The 17,133-nt window shown below is 36.2% G+C and overlaps 1 protein-coding gene across 3 annotated transcripts in view; it reads right to left on the bottom strand.

Annotated features, from left to right (window-relative positions):
* Positions 1 to 330: 330 nt before the first annotated feature.
* Positions 331 to 17,133, bottom strand: part of SATB2 (SATB homeobox 2) — a 196,777-nt gene continuing 179,974 nt past the window's right edge. For all 3 annotated transcript variants that reach the window (XM_077956636.1, XM_077956635.1, XM_015131888.3), the window contains one exon: positions 331 to 3,541. In XM_077956636.1, the coding sequence (XP_077812762.1) occupies positions 3,080 to 3,541 (462 nt within the window). In that variant the 3' untranslated portion in view covers positions 331 to 3,079. The remainder of the gene's footprint in view (positions 3,542 to 17,133) is intronic.

Below are 17,133 nucleotides of genomic sequence, written 5' to 3' on the forward strand. Positions count from 1 at the left end.
AAAATAAAACAGCAGCCTATAAATTTATCTTTTTACATTTGAGTTTTGTTTGTATATGACAAAAGATTGGATAAATGACTCTCCCAGTTGCCGGCTCCAGGAAGTGGGCATGCATGTGTTTATATACACACAGAGACACACACATATTCACATGTGTAATGAAATCCATGCACTGTACAGGACTCACACATCTGTGATAGCAGGTACCACTGTCTTGCTTCTAAAATAAGGGTACAAATTTTCCTAAGACTCACCAGGTCTCGCTCTGCATAAAACATTAAGTGGGGAAGCAGATAATGCCCAGTAAAATACTTGACAAACAAAGTCATATTTATTGAATGCGTTTATTTTAACAACCAAAAAATTCTAACAGCCTAACAATGCACATAAGTTAAAAATTAATTATCACTTAGTGATAACAAAGATAGTTGATTTACATGGAAAAAAGAACATTTACAATATGTTAATCCTTATTCACATTGTTGATACCGCAATAAAACACAATTTGTTTTTTTCATTTCACAAAAAAAAAAAAAAAAGGCGGGAAATTGTGCTTTGTCAAGAGGCACTACAAGAGAAAGTTTCTTCTTCCAAATAGATATTATATGACAGATATTGAATAAATAGACATATATGCATTGTAATTCGCAAAGATCTGGCAAGACCACAGGCTAAAATGCCCACAGATTCACTTAGAACCACTGCAAACTTGGCAGTGAAATTAAAAAATAAAAGGCAAGACTTAGCATTGAAAAATACCTAATAAATTTTTGGTTGAAGTGTAAAAGATACCAGATGCGGATGCCATCGATAGATGAACCACCTTGTAAGAGCTTGGCAAAATCAGTTTCCATTACGTGTACAGAGTGACCTTCAGCAACAGTGTAAGAAGACAATTTGGAAAGAGTAACTCGGAGATCAGGAAGCAGCAACCATGGACTTTCTGATTAAAGCTGCAGCATACTACAGAAATAGGAAGGATGGGGCCAGGGCGAACTGCAAACAACCATCCTTTTGCAAAGGTATATGACGCTCATGTCAAGATAATTTTTAAACATCATTATTTGAAAAAGTACAGGAAAATGTCCCTTTAAAAACTCCAGAGGTTACTGAGCAGCTAGAATTAGCTTGTATTGCAACATGTCTTCTCCCTGTATATTGTAAGTTCTGAGTTAATATCTACACATAGAGGTTTTTTTTTAACTCCTACCTTTTATACCTTTCAAATATATAAATAGTATTAACAGTTATATTACAATGTTTGTGTAGTAAACAGAAACTAACTTTCAAAGTGATATTGCATGAGGTCTTTGACAAGGTTTCGTGAGAGCACAACTCAAAAAAAAAAAAAAAAAAAAAAAAAAAAAAAAAAAATCCAACCATGTGGGACTGTTTAATGACCAGTTTGAAGCATGGATTACGTTCACTAGGCCAGTCCTGAATGTGAGGTCTCCTCTTGCAATTACTGTAAGTAGAAGTGGAAAGTAATGCTTCTGGTGTTTCTCATAGGGAGCTGAAAGAGATCTGGAGTACTATAGTAGATTGCAGCTTTAATGCTCACCCCACTAAACATCCAGTCAGCATTAGTTCTGCTTTACATAAGGTAATTGCGATGTAGGTAACTGGGATAATGTTTTCTTTTAGGATGAGTAAGTGATTCTACTGAAATCGCTTCACATACTCTATTGCCCGGAGCTGCACAATGATTCGGAAACAGTTCTTGTTAGGGCTGTCATCCCAGGAAAAGGGACAGGAGAGATTAGGGACTGAAAATGTTTGATTAGGTAGATGGAATGTGTGCGAAGAAGAGGAAGCCCAAAGTGAAACAGAAATCAGAAATGTCTTTTGGGAGAGGGAAGGATGGAGATTTATTTGAGAGGGAGCCCCTTTAACTGGGCAGCAACTTCTTTTCTAACTTAATATTACACTGAACTATTTTCTAGTAAAAAACAAAAAGAAAAAAAACAGCAACAACAAACAACTTTTAAACGAGCAGGCTTATTAATTTTCAGATTTGAAGCCACAAGCAGGTAAATAAATTTCACAACAAAATGTGGCTCATACTATGAATTCCATACGTCCAATGTCAAAATGTCATTTGATCAAGACTTGCACTAATGGACAAAGTTTTCTCTGCACTGAATTTGTTTTACTTATTTGGAATTCCACAGAAATGCATCTGTTCACTACATTAATGACAAATTGAATAACGGAACGTAGTGAGTCATTTTATTGAGTCATTTTAAGTGTGCATTGTGTCTTTAAGAGTAATTTGACTTGTATCATTTTAATGTTCCCTGATTTTTTTCACTTTACTTTTTTTTTCTTTTTTCTTTTTTTTTTTGGCAGTGTTGGTTTATTTTGTTAAATACATACCTCAAAAATTACCCATTAAGCTGCCAGATAGGAAGCCAAAGAATTAAAAAAAAAAAAAATCAGGGACAAACACAAAAAATAAATAGGAATTCAAAAATAGTCACCCCACCCTGAGAGCAGGCCGCAGTTTATCAAAAAGCCAAAGCGACTCACTGTGAAGTGGTTTTTTTTAATACATAAACAAGTCTTTTCTTTAAGAACTCATTTCACAGTCTATTCTTTCGGATTGTAAAGTCTCTGTCCCATGCAATTTTAATATATATATGTAAATATAGAGATATATACATATACATATACACACACACTTGTAGCTTCCTTCATTTATGTCGTAGTTCTTTTCATCCTGGAATTTGCCTGATTTAACTTCCGTTAAGTGCAAGGATAATGAAGGCAGAGTCTCCTGTGATTATAATGACTATGATCCAGTCACAGAGACGGGATAAAGTGTAACGCTTTAGTGTCTTTGCCAAGGCGATGTCTGATTCGGAAATACTGAACTTATTCAGTCTATAGGTGTATCCTCTGCAACAAAGAAATGTCCAAAAGGGTAAGAAAAACAAAACAAACAGACATAAAAAGACAAAAATAAAGCAAAAAACAAAAACGAAAACAAAAAACAAAACAAAAAAACCCAAAACTTTTAAAGAAATGAAAGCAGAAAATCCTTGGACCGATGTATTGCTTTGCCTAGTAGAAGTTCACATTATCTCTGGTCAATTTCAGCAGGTGCTGCCTTGCTTTTGTCAGCATTTTCCTCCTCAGCCTCCACTTTGTACATCTCCTCGGAGCCTTCCTCGCTGTCGTTCTCCTCTGACTCGGTCAGCAGCTCCTCGTCCTTATACTCGGCCACATCCACCGCTGAGCCCAGGTGCTCTTTCAGCTTCCCGTGGTGCTTCACGTGGTACCGCTGGTTCTGGAAGAACTTGATGATGGTGTGTTTGGGGAGATCCAGCTGGGCCGAAAGAGTGTGGATGGCTTCCTGGTCGGGGTACAGGCCTACATCATGAATAAAGCTTTGGAGGATCCCCAGGGCTTCTAAGGAGATCTTTGTGCGAGACCGGGGCTTTTTGGCACAACTGTCTTCAGTCGGAGGAGGTGGGGGAGGCGCTTCTTCTCTGGGAGGGGAACTCTCCTTGGCTGGCTGAGACTGCTGTCTATGAAGCACCTGATAATTAAGAGAGAAAAAAAATGAACATTGGACTCATGATTTTACCTTTCCAAAACCATCAGCCCTCTGAAATATGTGTTATCTATCTAGCACTGGAGGTAAGCTATCGTCATTTGTAAAGTCAGGTCTTTGGAAATCGTAAAAGCATTTCTGGAGATTTAGTATCTCACCTACAAAACATGAGGTTCATAATAGTAGTATTTGCCAACATTTATATTCTAAGACACAAAGTCAAGTCATTTGTTGCCTAAGGTCTTCTCACTTTAAGCAACCTGGCTTCAGAGTCTTCCATACCTTTAACCACCAAGATATGCCACCTCTCTGAAGGCTAACCACAAAGAAACTGGGCACAAAGGGGAAAGTATGGACTCTACTATCATGGCTTCAAGTTCATATTCTTCCACTTAGCTGAGTAACCCTGGACAAGTCACTTAATATCTTTAAGGCTCTATTTCATCATCTATAAAAGCAGGATAAGAAACTAACCTCCTAGAGATGTTGTAAGGATTAAATGACATAATTGTTACAAAAAACAGTGCTTGTCTTAAATCATGGATGGGCAAACTTCGTCAGGAAAGGGCAAGATAGTAAATATCTGAGGCTCTGGAGGGTCGATCTTTGCCACAACTACTCAATTCTATTCTATTGCAAAAATAAAGGAACATGGCTGTGTTCCAATAAGACTAGATTTGGCCCATGAGTCATAGTTTGCCTCATCTCTGGCTTAGAGCAAACATCCAATAAATGACAGCAATTATTATCAGCCTCATAATGACTCTTATAGTGTTATAGAGGAATAATTGGTACTTAAGACAGGAAATCAATCCTTTGTAAAATTAGAAATGACTTTATATTCTTTTAGTTCTAATTTTGATTCTTTTGATTTTAAATGTTTTTTTTAAGAATGTGAAAATGTTCAAACTAATTTAAAGACATAACTGTTTCTTGAATTATGAATTTAAATGACCATTTTATACTTACATAGATGGACCTTCTCAATATCACTATAAACTAATCCTCTGTTTTGCATATACTTTCTAATTTCTGGGGTTTTTTTCTCCTAATGTTAAAGCTTTCTAGTTGTAATTTAAATAATTTTTCTTTTATTTCTACCTATTTCCCAATCATTTAATAAAAAAGCAAAATCTTAGGTAAACTTACTCAAAGGAACTCAGTCCCAGCTCTCCCCACAGGCCTATGTGAGAAGGACTTTGTGGAGGGGGAGATGGAGCATGAAGTCCTGATGAGGAACTGCAGCCATCGCCCACACCTTACAGCTTCAGCTGTATGACAGAATTACAAGGTTACTGTGCTCTTCCCCACTAAAATGTGTCATGTTGGTTCCAAAGGCAAAGACCACATTCCCTATACTTGGGTCTAACTTCCTAAATCCTCCCAAAACTTTTAAGAAGAGTTCACTTAAAAAAAAAAAAAAATTCTCCTTTTACTATTCTCTCATATTTTATGGATCTTTTTCATATTAGAATAACAAATTAAACATTTTCCAGAGTTCAGGAGGAATAAATCCAACCAATGCAAAGAAAACACATCTAGTTACATTAAAGGACCATTCACACCACCATCCCTGCCATCTTTCCTGCCACCACCACACACTACCCATAGTCTTTTAGCTACGAAACAACAGCATTGAAGCAAGCATTTAAGGGAAAAAAAAAAAAAACAACACTCTGCCATTTATCCTAGTCTTGAGGGCCATATGATGAAAAAAAACTTTCCCACCAATGTGAAAATGTCAGTCTTTTACGTAGAACTTAACAAAAGTTAGGGCAGATGAACCTGTTACCTAAATAAGGTAGCAATAAACAAAAGAGGTTTAAATTTTTCAAGTAATAATCAAATAATAATAAAAAGGATAATCAGAAGCAAATAAGACTATCTGCTATAATAAGCCGATGGCTAGTGGCAGAAAGAAATCCTAAGCACAGGACTATAAAACAGTGGCATAAAAGTCCGTATAATGTTGACCAATTAAAATGAATGTTCTTAGCATTTTCCTTACCACTTTCAACTAAGAGTAAACTCATGTGGTCTGTTGTGGTAAGCTGGCATCAGCAAAAAAAGTGAGAGCTCTGTTACTTCAGCATCCTAATTATACCCGGCAGGAAAAGCAGAGCTCCAGGAGTGGGGGTTGGGGGACTGGTGCTGGTCAGGTCAGCTTTCATGGCAGAAGGATATTTGCTCTGAGGCCATGATCTGGGCAGTATGAGCACTGTAATAAGTAAACCTCTATGTCAACAGGTGAGGATTCTAGTTTTTGGGGAAAGAGAGACTGAAATTATGTGCAAAGTACATACTGGAAGAACACAGACTCAAGCATGAGTACTCCCCATTAGAGTAATTGTGCTAATTGGAAAACAAAAGAGAATTAAAATGCCCCATTTTCTAAATTATGCTTGCCTTCTGTAGTAAAAGTCAGCATAACGGTTCCATTTAATTGAATAATTAGATTGGTTCTTCAGGGATTTTCCACTGTGCATTGGTTAGATTTAAAGAGATTTTCCAGAACTATACTTTGAAGTTACTATAATCTTTCTGCATGATTGCATTTGTTCTTCTCCTTAGGTCCAACCAACTGGCCTGCTTCACTCCCCTTTATTTCCTAGAACTGAGCACTAGTAATACATATGTACAGAGAAGCTAAACATGAAACAGAGAAAGAACAGTAAGAATAGCTACCCCTCACTGAATGTTTATTCTGTGCCAGGCTGTTCTAAGAACTTTACATGGATTAATTAACTGAATCCTGACAAGTTCCTCACAAAGGTGCCATGTGGATCAAGATTGAACTGGAAACATGTAGCATCTCCTCTTAATTCCGATTCGGAGGATTGGAATTAACAAACACGGGGAGTTGTCAGTCTGATAAAGGTTTCCAGGGAACAATGACAAGGCAATTGCCCATGATAGACTAGGAAGATGTTCCTCAAGAGAAGTAATAGTTAGAGAAATTATCTACAAAGCGAAATAAATAGTTTCTGGTCAGACAATGTACCATAGTGAGTTGGGCAGCATGGTGACATCTACATGAAGATGGTTAAGTTATATCTTCTAGCATCTTCTAACAGGTAAGGAAAGAGCAGTCAAACCCTGAATGCCCAAATGGGCATCCCTTAAGTGAAACCGTCTTACAAATTACCAAAGGAGCTGAGCTTTTTCTATTATACTGACACTTTTCTTTGGCTATAAGTCCCTTTCAACCACAATATACATAATATCTGAGATTAAAAGATTCCCAAAGTTATCTGTCCTAACTATCTGTATTCCCCTAAAATGTTCTAATTACTCCAGGCAGAAAGTTATTGTCTCTAGACAATTCCTAGCAAAAGAACAACATAATTTCCTCTCTGGCCAATTGCTAAGAATCCTTCCTAATACCATGTAGTAGTTTATTCTAGTGGCATAAGTACTCTGAATGCAAGCAGAGCAGTGCCTAATGCCTATAAGATGGTCTTCTCTAGGCACGAAAGCCAATCCAAATCCTCTTCTAAAATCCTGCCATCTAAAGGGCAGAATCAAGTCATCTTTTCTTCACTTTCTCACATCTTGACTAAATAATGTCAACTCTTTTAGCCATTTCTTCACAGGAAAAGTTTCTGAACTCTCACTTAACTGATATTTAGGTTTGGGTTTTTTTTTTTTTTTTTTTGGTCTGAATTTCTCAGAATATCTTCTAAATTCCTTGTTAGTGAACTAGAATGAATCAAATTTGGTCTCTGTCCCAAGCAAGTGCCCTGAGAGTCATGCCACTGATTGCTGATGGAAGGACCTATAAGCGGTTTCATTCCCAGGTTCATTTGACAGTTTGGGCATAATCTTTTTGTTAATTAGTATTTTAAGTCACAAAATTCACAATTACTCCAACTAACAGAATGCCCTGCAAAATGAATAAAATTTTCTTTCCAAACTAGTCCTTTGTGCTATCAGATTATATTTTTTTGAGATTTTCTTCATATTAAGTTTAACTGAGCATCTTTCAAACTATTTATGAAAAGCTGGCAGGACCAAGGACTTGCCAGCATTACCTTTTTTCCCTTTTTCAAAATGGGCCCAGTGGAGGGGCAAAAAAAATCCCCATTGATAGTACCTACTAACGCCAAGCATACAAACACTGCATAAAACCAGAAATGAGTGGCTATGTCCTCTGAAAGGCATGCTCATAGAAGTTGTAGTCATCACTGGAAACAACCCAAGTGTCTACCAGTAATAAGATTGATAAATAAGTTGTGGTATACTTATATAACAGAGCAGTAGGAAAAATGAACTACTGCTATATATACAAACACAGATAAATACCACAGACTTACTGTTGAGTGAAAGAAGTCAGATATGAAAGACTAAAAACTGTATGATTCCACTTATGTGAAAGAACAGGAAAAACAAATTAATATATAAGAATAGAAAAAAATAGGAAAAGCCTGCATTGACAGATCCCAGCATAATGGGTTTCCACTGAGGTTTACTGAGTAGAAGGGGGTGGAAGATAGCCTCCTGGGATGTTGCAAATATTCTCTATATTGACTTGTGCGTTTGTTAAAAGGATGTGTGTATGTCTAAAGATTATCAAGCTATACAATTAAAATCTATGCATTTTACTGTATGCAAACTATACCATATTTCAATATAAAAGTTTTAAGAAATGGGCTTAGAAGTTGACCTTTAGGCCGGGCGCGGTGGCTCAAGCCTGTAATCCCAGCACTTTGGGAGGCCGAGGCGGGCGGATCACAAGGTCAGGAGATCGAGACCACAGTGAAACCCCGTCTCTACTAAAAATACAAAAAATTAGCCGGGCGCGGTGGCGGGCGCCGGTAGTCCCAGCTACTCAGGAGGCTGAGGCAGGAGAATGGCGGGAACCCGGGAGGCGGAGCTTGCAGTGAGCCGAGATCGCGCCACTGCACTCCAGCCTGGGCAACAGCGTGAGACTCCGTCTCAAAAAAAAAAAAAAAAAAAAAAAAAGAAGTTGACCTTTATTTATCCCTAAGGCAAACACCCCTCTTCATGTGATTTTCCCAAATAATGGAATATTTAATTCCATAAGGGTAACTATCCACTCCTTTTTACTCTCGATCTTTGCACACTGAAGCCTACCAACTCATCCTACTTCTTTTTTTGGTTTGGATTTTTCTCCATCAAAATTAAAGTTAATCTAGACAACAAATTCATTTCTGTAAAGAGAGTCCTAAATGGTTTATTTAAAAGCCTTTCTTATTCATAACTTCTGCTGTTGATTTTTCAGTATGACAAGCAGGGTTCACAGTAATGAAATTAATGAAATATCTAAGTAGATTTAATAATAATAATAGTAATAATAGGTGTTACCATTCATATAAAGCTTACTCATGAGCTACACACTGACCTAAATGCTATAAATATATTTAATGTTACTTAATTTTCACAGTACTCTTAGAGGCTGGCATTTTTACCCTCATTTTATGATGGGAAAACTGGTGTTCCAAAAGTGTAGATAATTTGCTTAAGGTGCAGAGTTTGTAAGCAGCAGAACTAGGCTTATCAAGCATATCTTATTCAAGGATATGTTAAAGCCCGTGCCCTTAAACATTATGGTCTCCTGACTTCTGTGAGTAAAATATAGAGAAAAATTGAAAAAAGTCTTTAGAGTAGAGGAGACAGATCGTAAATAAAATGTCAGGTAGTAATAAATACACAGGGCAATGCATAAGGAGGAAGATTGTGGGGAGGGGAAGTTATTTGAGACAAGGTGACTCAGAGAAGGCTCCCTACAGAGGCAGCACTGGAGCCCAGGCCTGAAGGATGTGAAGCCCAGCCATGTGGAAAAGCATTCTAGATAATAGAAAGGCAAGCAAAAAGGCTGCAAGGCAAGAATATACTTGGTACATTTGCAAAACCGCAAGAAAGTCAGCATGTTAGAGCTGTGCTGCCCAATACAATAGCCACTAACCACATGTGGGTATTTACATTTAAATTAATTAAACAGACAAACAAACACTCAGTTCCTCAGTCACATCAGCCACATTTCAAGTGCTCCATTGTATCACTTGCGCGATGCCATGATGGACAGCACAATACAGAGCATTTCCCTTAGCACAGAAAGTACTGTTGGATAGTACCACGCTCCAGCAAAATGACACCTGAGAGCCACAGCCAGAGCATGGAGTGCTTGGCATTCCACCGTCAGGGTAATGGAAAGCCCTCACAGTGAACTTCATTCATAAAATCTGAGATAACCAAAAATATACTAAGACCTGAAAACTACTACTATTACTAGAAAGATAGGAAAATATTTATATAATTACTTTGCAAGAAAATTTCAGTTTGTAATATACTACTGGATTTTTATTGGAGGATTACAAATAGCAACATTATCATAAAAACAGCCAGAAGTATGCATTGGCACTTCTACCCTCCAAAGAAGTGTTACTTTACACTTAACTGCTGTCTTCTTCATCAGAGGTGTTCATCATATGCGAAAGAAACGATGTTAAAAACAGCCCTGGGTTAAAAGAATTTTTTAAAAAGTGTATCCACGTATCATCAAACATGTATGGAATATCTACAATAATTGGACCTATTAATTTATACAGCTTTTTAATAAGAAGTCCTATTTCCAACAATTAAGGGCTGATGAATAAGTTATGGGTAGGAATAAACAAATAGAAAGTTAAAAGTTTATTTGCTGTAATCTCTCTGGGCTGAAATATGACACCTATGTCTATAAATGGACATGAAGATAGCAATGAAGAATGAGAAGTTGTAAATATACTCAAAAGAGACATTAACTGCAAATGAAACCCAAAAGTTCCTTGCCCAGTCATAAAGCACAATTATAATATGGACACATGTTGTTTCTCTGCCTTCAAAACCGAAAAATTTGAAAACAAAAAGATCTAATGGTACCATGACCAAAGTTGACTAAGAATGATAAAGCAGCTCTTCTTAAGCTCTCAGTGTTCAAATGGATATTGAAGGCCTCAATGAAAACCAGCTGGGAGCCATGTGTAAAATATAATGCTTTTTGCCTGTAGGGAAGGAAGTGAGATCTTGAATGATTAAGTTTAGGAAAGTATATAATTCACTGTATCATTATGGGGTGAGCTGCATTACTTATAATATGCCAACACTTTGTGGTCTTCTTTTATAGAGAAAATGAGAAATTCTTAAGGAGGTGACTGTATAAGGTGGTTGATCCAGTGTAGTCATGGGTTAAAATAGTTTCCCAGGTGGTCACATCTGTCTCTCTATGACAAGTCTCACCCAAAGCTTCAGGTCCTGTAGGGTAAGGTACATTAATAGGAGATGAGAACACAAACAAGATGACTTTTATCCACGTTTATTTTGGGTTAGTATTAGAATTATTTTAATTTGTAAATAATTAAAATTAAAGTAAAATTAAAAAAATAATGTTTAATTTTACCTCATTTTTTAGAACAGAACATAAACTAGGTGATCCAAAAAAGGAAAGCATTCTTCTATTAAAAGTTCTAAGAAAAAAATACTTAAGGCCAGTCATGGTGACTCATGCCTATAATCCCAGCACTTTGGGAGGCCAAGGTGGGCAGATCACTTGAGTTCAGGAGTTCAAGACCAGCCTGGACAACATGGTAAAACCCTGTCTCTACTAAAAATACAAAAATTAGCCGGACATGGTGGCACACGCCTGAAATCCCAGCTACTTGGGAGGCTGAGACAGGAAAATTGCTTGAACCCAGGACGGGGAGGTTGCAGTGAGCCGAGATCACACCACTGCACTCCAGACTGGGTGACAGAGCAAGACTCTGTCTCAAAAAAAAAAAAAAAAAAAAGTGTGTGTATGTGTGTGTGTGTGTAGGTATGTGTGTGTGTATATATATGAGAAATCATTAAGGAGGTGACTATATAAGGTGGTTGATCCAGTGTAGTAACAGGTTAAAACAGTTTCCCAGGTGGTCACATCTGTCTCTCTATGACAAGTCTCACACAAAGCTTCAGGTCCTGTAAGGTAAGGTACATTAACAGGAGATAACACAAACAAGATTTTATACACACACACACACATATATATATACACACTTTTTTTTTTACTTAAAAGTAACAATTGGTTGAAAGTCCTTATGCATAACTCAATTAGAATTTGTTGAATAGATGAATGAACACAATGAATACATGCTGTTATTTTTTAAATGGACTATATATAAAATATCATGTAATTGAAAGTTTCAAAAACCTAACTGTACCCTCTAATATTCCCCTTTTCTCAAAATCAGCACTGGGGACAACTAATTTTGGCCCAAAATTCAGTGAGGAGAACTTTAATGATTAATAACTAATGTAAATATTAATATAATTATTTTATGTCTCTGTCACTATTAGACAGTGAGCTACATATTGGCATACCATATGCCTGGGACACAATTAGTGCTCAGTATCTTTGTTCGGTGGCACTGCATTCCATGTGCTCTCTTCTTTACTTTCAGATCAGTTATTCTTGTTCAGCAAAACTAGTTATTACTTTCCTTGCTATTATTCCCTTTTAGCAAAACATTCTTTCCTGTGTAAAAAAACAAACCAACAAACAAACAAAAAATTCCTAGGGCACTGTATAACTATAAGATGGCATTGTATACACATGGTAAGGAGAAGTTTTGAGGTCACAAAGTTCTGGTTTCAAATCCAGTTTCGACTGCAAAACCACAACTGCTTAGTTACTAGCCTTGTAACTCTAAGCACATTACTTACTCTCTCTGAGCCACAGTGTCTATTAAACTGTAAAATCTTCATTGTAGTGCTTGTAGTGATAGGAGGGAAAGTGAGATAATACATGCTAAGTATGTAGCAGCAAAGTTCTGAAGTCGTAAGTAGGGTTTCAATTAGTACTAGCTATTACGAAACGTGAGAAGGACTTAAGAATCAGGAGTATAATGTGTCACTCATATTTTCTATCAACATGCTTATTACAAAAGCATCAAATTCAGAAATCTTTTTCACCCCACAGATCTACAAATAGGCACATCTACCGATAACTTTTCTTATTTCTTTCACTCAAATACTACATACATCTTTGTACTTAAAATGGCACCTAGCACAGGAAAGTTGCCTCTGAAGCATATATTACATGAAATTGAGCCTCAAGTTATAGTCCGTTTAAGTTGACACCTTCTATACATACAGCTTGACATCCTCTTAGGAAGACATTCTTTATCAACGGTTCTCAAAGTGTGGTCCATGCAAGAGGCCCATGCCATCAAAACTATTTTCATAGCAAATCCAAGACATTATTTAGAACATAAACATAAACTTTTTGACCTTGCTGAAATTTGCCGTGAGCTCGTGGCCGTGAAAAATACAACTGCCTGGATCATTTGGTGCTGCTGCCTTGATTGTTGCAGGCCAGCATTTCCCACCAGTGCTTTTGTACCATCTGCAAATTTCAGCAAAGTCAAAAAGGTAAATAATGTCTTGAATTTGCTATGAAAATAGTTTCGATGTCATGGGCCTATTGCATAGACCACACTTCAGAATTTGCAGATGGTACAAAAGCATTGGTGGGAAATACTGGCCTGCAACAATCAAAGCAGCAGAACCAAATGGTCCAGGCAGTTGTATTTTTCACTGCCACAAGCTCACGGCAAAAATGATGCCACTTTCATTTAAGAGCATCTTTGATGAAGCAGTAAAATTGTATTACTTAAGTCTCAATCTTCGAGTATACTTCTTTTTAATGTTCTGTGTGAAGAAATGGGAAGTGCATATGAAGTACTTCTGTAGCATACTGAGGGAAGATGGTTGTCTTGAGAAACAGCACTTGTGTGATTGTTGGACTTGAAAGCTGAGCCACCCATCTTTGTCATGGAGTATCAATTTGACTTGAAAGAACTAATAGACAGACTATGGTTATTCAGATCTGCATATTTGACATTGTTTTAAAAATCAAGTGAGGCTACCACTCCAGGAAGAATATCTGACAGCATTTGTTGCCAATGATACCTTTTAACCTTTCAAGCAAAACTTAGAATTTTGGGAAAACTTGTAGTGGTCACCATATGCTTAGTAGTTTCCCAGTACTTAACTTTTTTAATATCAGTGGCAATTTAACAAATATGTTTGGTTTTGCCTTTAAATATGTCATATAATAAAATGTGCCAACATTTGTAAGGGCTGCATGACCTTACAAAATACAGTAAACCTGTAAGGTGTTATAAAGTTATGAATAGGTAAAAGAGAAAGTATAAAAAGTTCAATATAGTTTTAGATTCAATTCCACTTTGCAACTAACCATTAAGAAACTACCACTTGTAGAATGTTGCTTAGTATCAAAGAAGAATATCACAATGATGTGAAATGCAGATTAAAATATTTCTTCCTATTTCAGTTATATGTGTACCTGAGGCTGGATTTGCCTTATCGGCGTCAACCAAAACCACATATTGTATTAGACTAAATGCTGAAGCAATTATGAAAATCCAATTGTCTTTCATTAAGTCAGACTTTAAAATACTTGCAAAAGTATATAAAACAATGGCATTCTCTTATTTTCTGTTTTTAAAATATATTTATTGTCAATATAACATTTACATATATGCCTATATAGTTGGCCCGCCATATCCATGGGTTCCATACCTATGGATTCAACAAACCACAATCAAAAATATTTAGGAAAAAAAGGACGGCTGTGTCTGTACCCAACGTGTACCAACTATTTTTTGTCATTATTCCCCAAACAATACAGTATAATAACTATTTACGTAGCATTTACACTGTATGAGGTATCAGAAGTAAACTGAGATAATTCAAAGTATATGGAAGGATGTATGTACATTATATGCAAATACTACACCATTTTACATAAGGGGCTTGAACATCCATGAATTTTGTTATTTGCAAGAGGTCCTGAAATCAATCCCCCCTGAATACAAAGGGATGACTGTGTATTATCTATAATGATTTTTCAATTAGTAAGCATTTAAAGAATTCCTCAGAATTAATTTCTAATACGGTAATATTGGTAAATATAACACATTATTGGGGTCCTCAATAGTAAGAGTGAAAAGAGATTCTGAGACCAAAAAGTTTGAAAACTTCGGAAGACATGAATCACGCTCAATAGTAAAAACATCCTTACTTGAGTCAAATCACTTGGGAAAGCCTTAGAGAAAGAGTGTAGGAGAAAATCACTTAGGAAAGCCTTAGGGAAAGAGTGTAGGAGAAATTACACATGCATTATGATTTGTCTCTTGACTTTATCACACAAAGACATTTTCACAGGCAAAACATATTCTCCTAGATACACAACTCAGCACTATTTCTAACTTCAAATGATGTTACTTAAGTTGGCTCTTATGATTGTAATTTCACATCCTAACATTATAGGACTTATTAAAAAACCATGGTTTAGCTTTGTTGCTTTTTTTGGATTACCCAGTATCCTAAGGTCAAAACTCAGGAAATCTGTTATTAAAAAAAAAAAAAAAGTATCCATGAAGTGATGACAAATTGCAGACTACAGGTGTTAGATTACATTTTGACTCCAGGCAGATTTAATATAAGTTGGTTCTCTTTTACAATTGATCTTAGCACATACAGCTATAGGAGGGGGATTTAAAAAAAAAGAGAGAGAGAAAGAGAATAAGAAAAAAAAAGTGGTGGTCAATAAAAGAAGACCATGTCAAGAGAAATCAATACAAACAAGCAAAATGGTAGGAAGTCTGACATGGAAATATGTGTTCAATTTCATCCAGCCTTAGTCTGTTTTTTTAAAAAAATATATTGTAACCAAGATACTATGGGAACACTGTATATGTTTTTAATGCAGTTTAATAATTGTTTCTCAAAATAAACACTTTGGTCAAAGATAAAAGCATAAAAATATTGTGACACAATAAGCTGTTAAACTTGGGTTTTAGAGGAAGCATGGTTTTTAAAACAGCCTTTGGCTTATATCATTTCCTCTTTGGTTATAAATTGAGAACAACTATACGAACAGCTTTGGTATAGTTTGTTGGGCGTCGGGGGGAATGGCACAGTCATTAATCTGATTGCTGGGAGTGACCAGAATCTGCAAACACTGAAGAGGTAGGTGGCTGAGTGAACTGCTTCTTCAATATAAGGAGATGAGTAACTATATCAAATAGACATGAAGAGAATGTAGAAAACAATCCACTCTCCAGTTAGTACTTGGGGAAAAGCATGGACACATAATGTATCTAATGGCAATTATTCCTTCCCCTTCATCAGTACCATCTGAGAAACAGGTTTATTTGATCATCTAGGGCTAACATGACCAAAACGATTTCACAAAAACAACAAACACAATCCATGAGAAGACTGAGGAAGACCGGACCCTTTAGGACAGTCCAGGCTGTGACCATGTGTCCCTATGCCTGGGAGACGCCATCCCTAGCCCACCTGCCGCATTCTCACTTGCCTGACATCCATAAGCACTAATTTCTCCCTGTTCTGACACTCCTCCACTACTCTTCACAAAGTATTCTCAGAACACAAAGCCTAGCCTAAAAATTCACAGCAAAGGCCTATCTTTTGAAGACCCAATTCAAGGCACAGATTAAAGTGTCTTTAAAGACCTTACATTTGGTTAAAATGAATAAAGAGTAAGATGGAAATTAGCAGGGTAACAGTTACCTCTAGGATTCTGATTTTTATATAAATGTGTGACTTGCTTCATGGGTATAATTGAGAAAAAAAGTGTCTTTAGCACCAGCATACATGAAAGAAGATGCTCTTAAGTTAAACATAACCAGGTAACTAAATGAGGATAATGAAAGGTTAGGATGACTTGGTACCACAATCCCAATGATATTAAAAGAACCAACCTGGAAATCTGTAATACTTCAGCAATGGAAAAAGGCTAAGAAAGAAAGACGTGCAAAGGGTTCAGATTAAGCATGATCCATCAGAATGCTTAAACAGTTAATCCAGCTGGCTAAATAATTCTCAAGTGAAGAAAAAATGTGACCCAAATGAAAATAACTTCATCAATGCCAGTGACACATGATTTGTGAGCTCTGAAGCTTGTTTTAAAACAGATTCAAGGTAAGCTTAAAATAATAGAATACAGAGACCACTTCAGATAAATACATTTCATCCAGTAAATTTAACCAAAGCAGAGTTTTGATTCCTTTTAAATGAAAATGTTTTAAGACACATGAAGGAAAAGAATAGATACATTGAATAAGAGGAGACATCACCTAGTCAGCCAGGAAGTGTCAATGAAGACTTAAATAATGATTCCTAAGGTAAAGCACCAAAGAATCAGAATTCAAACCATTTCCAAATTCCTTTATAGTATTTATAAATCTGGTGATGAAAAATATAAATTGAAATCATCCTATTTGGAATAGGATGATTTAGAAACAAGGATAATATGGAGGCGTGTGGTGGGGGGCGATTATCTATGTATACTTTCAGTCATAGGATCTCAATAAATTATGTAAGCTTCATTGAAATAAAGTATTACTATTACTGATTTACACATAGATTATTTAATATGACTCCGTGGTCATATATCAAATTTCTGTAATTATTTAAATCCTGTAATTATTTTCAAAGCTCTTTATCATCTTTTGTATTTCTTATTTCTTAAAAAGAATGAAATAATC

Source organism: Macaca mulatta, chromosome 12 (genome assembly GCF_049350105.2).
Source record: "Macaca mulatta isolate MMU2019108-1 chromosome 12, T2T-MMU8v2.0, whole genome shotgun sequence".
In the NCBI taxonomy this organism is placed as follows: Eukaryota; Metazoa; Chordata; class Mammalia; order Primates; family Cercopithecidae; genus Macaca; species Macaca mulatta.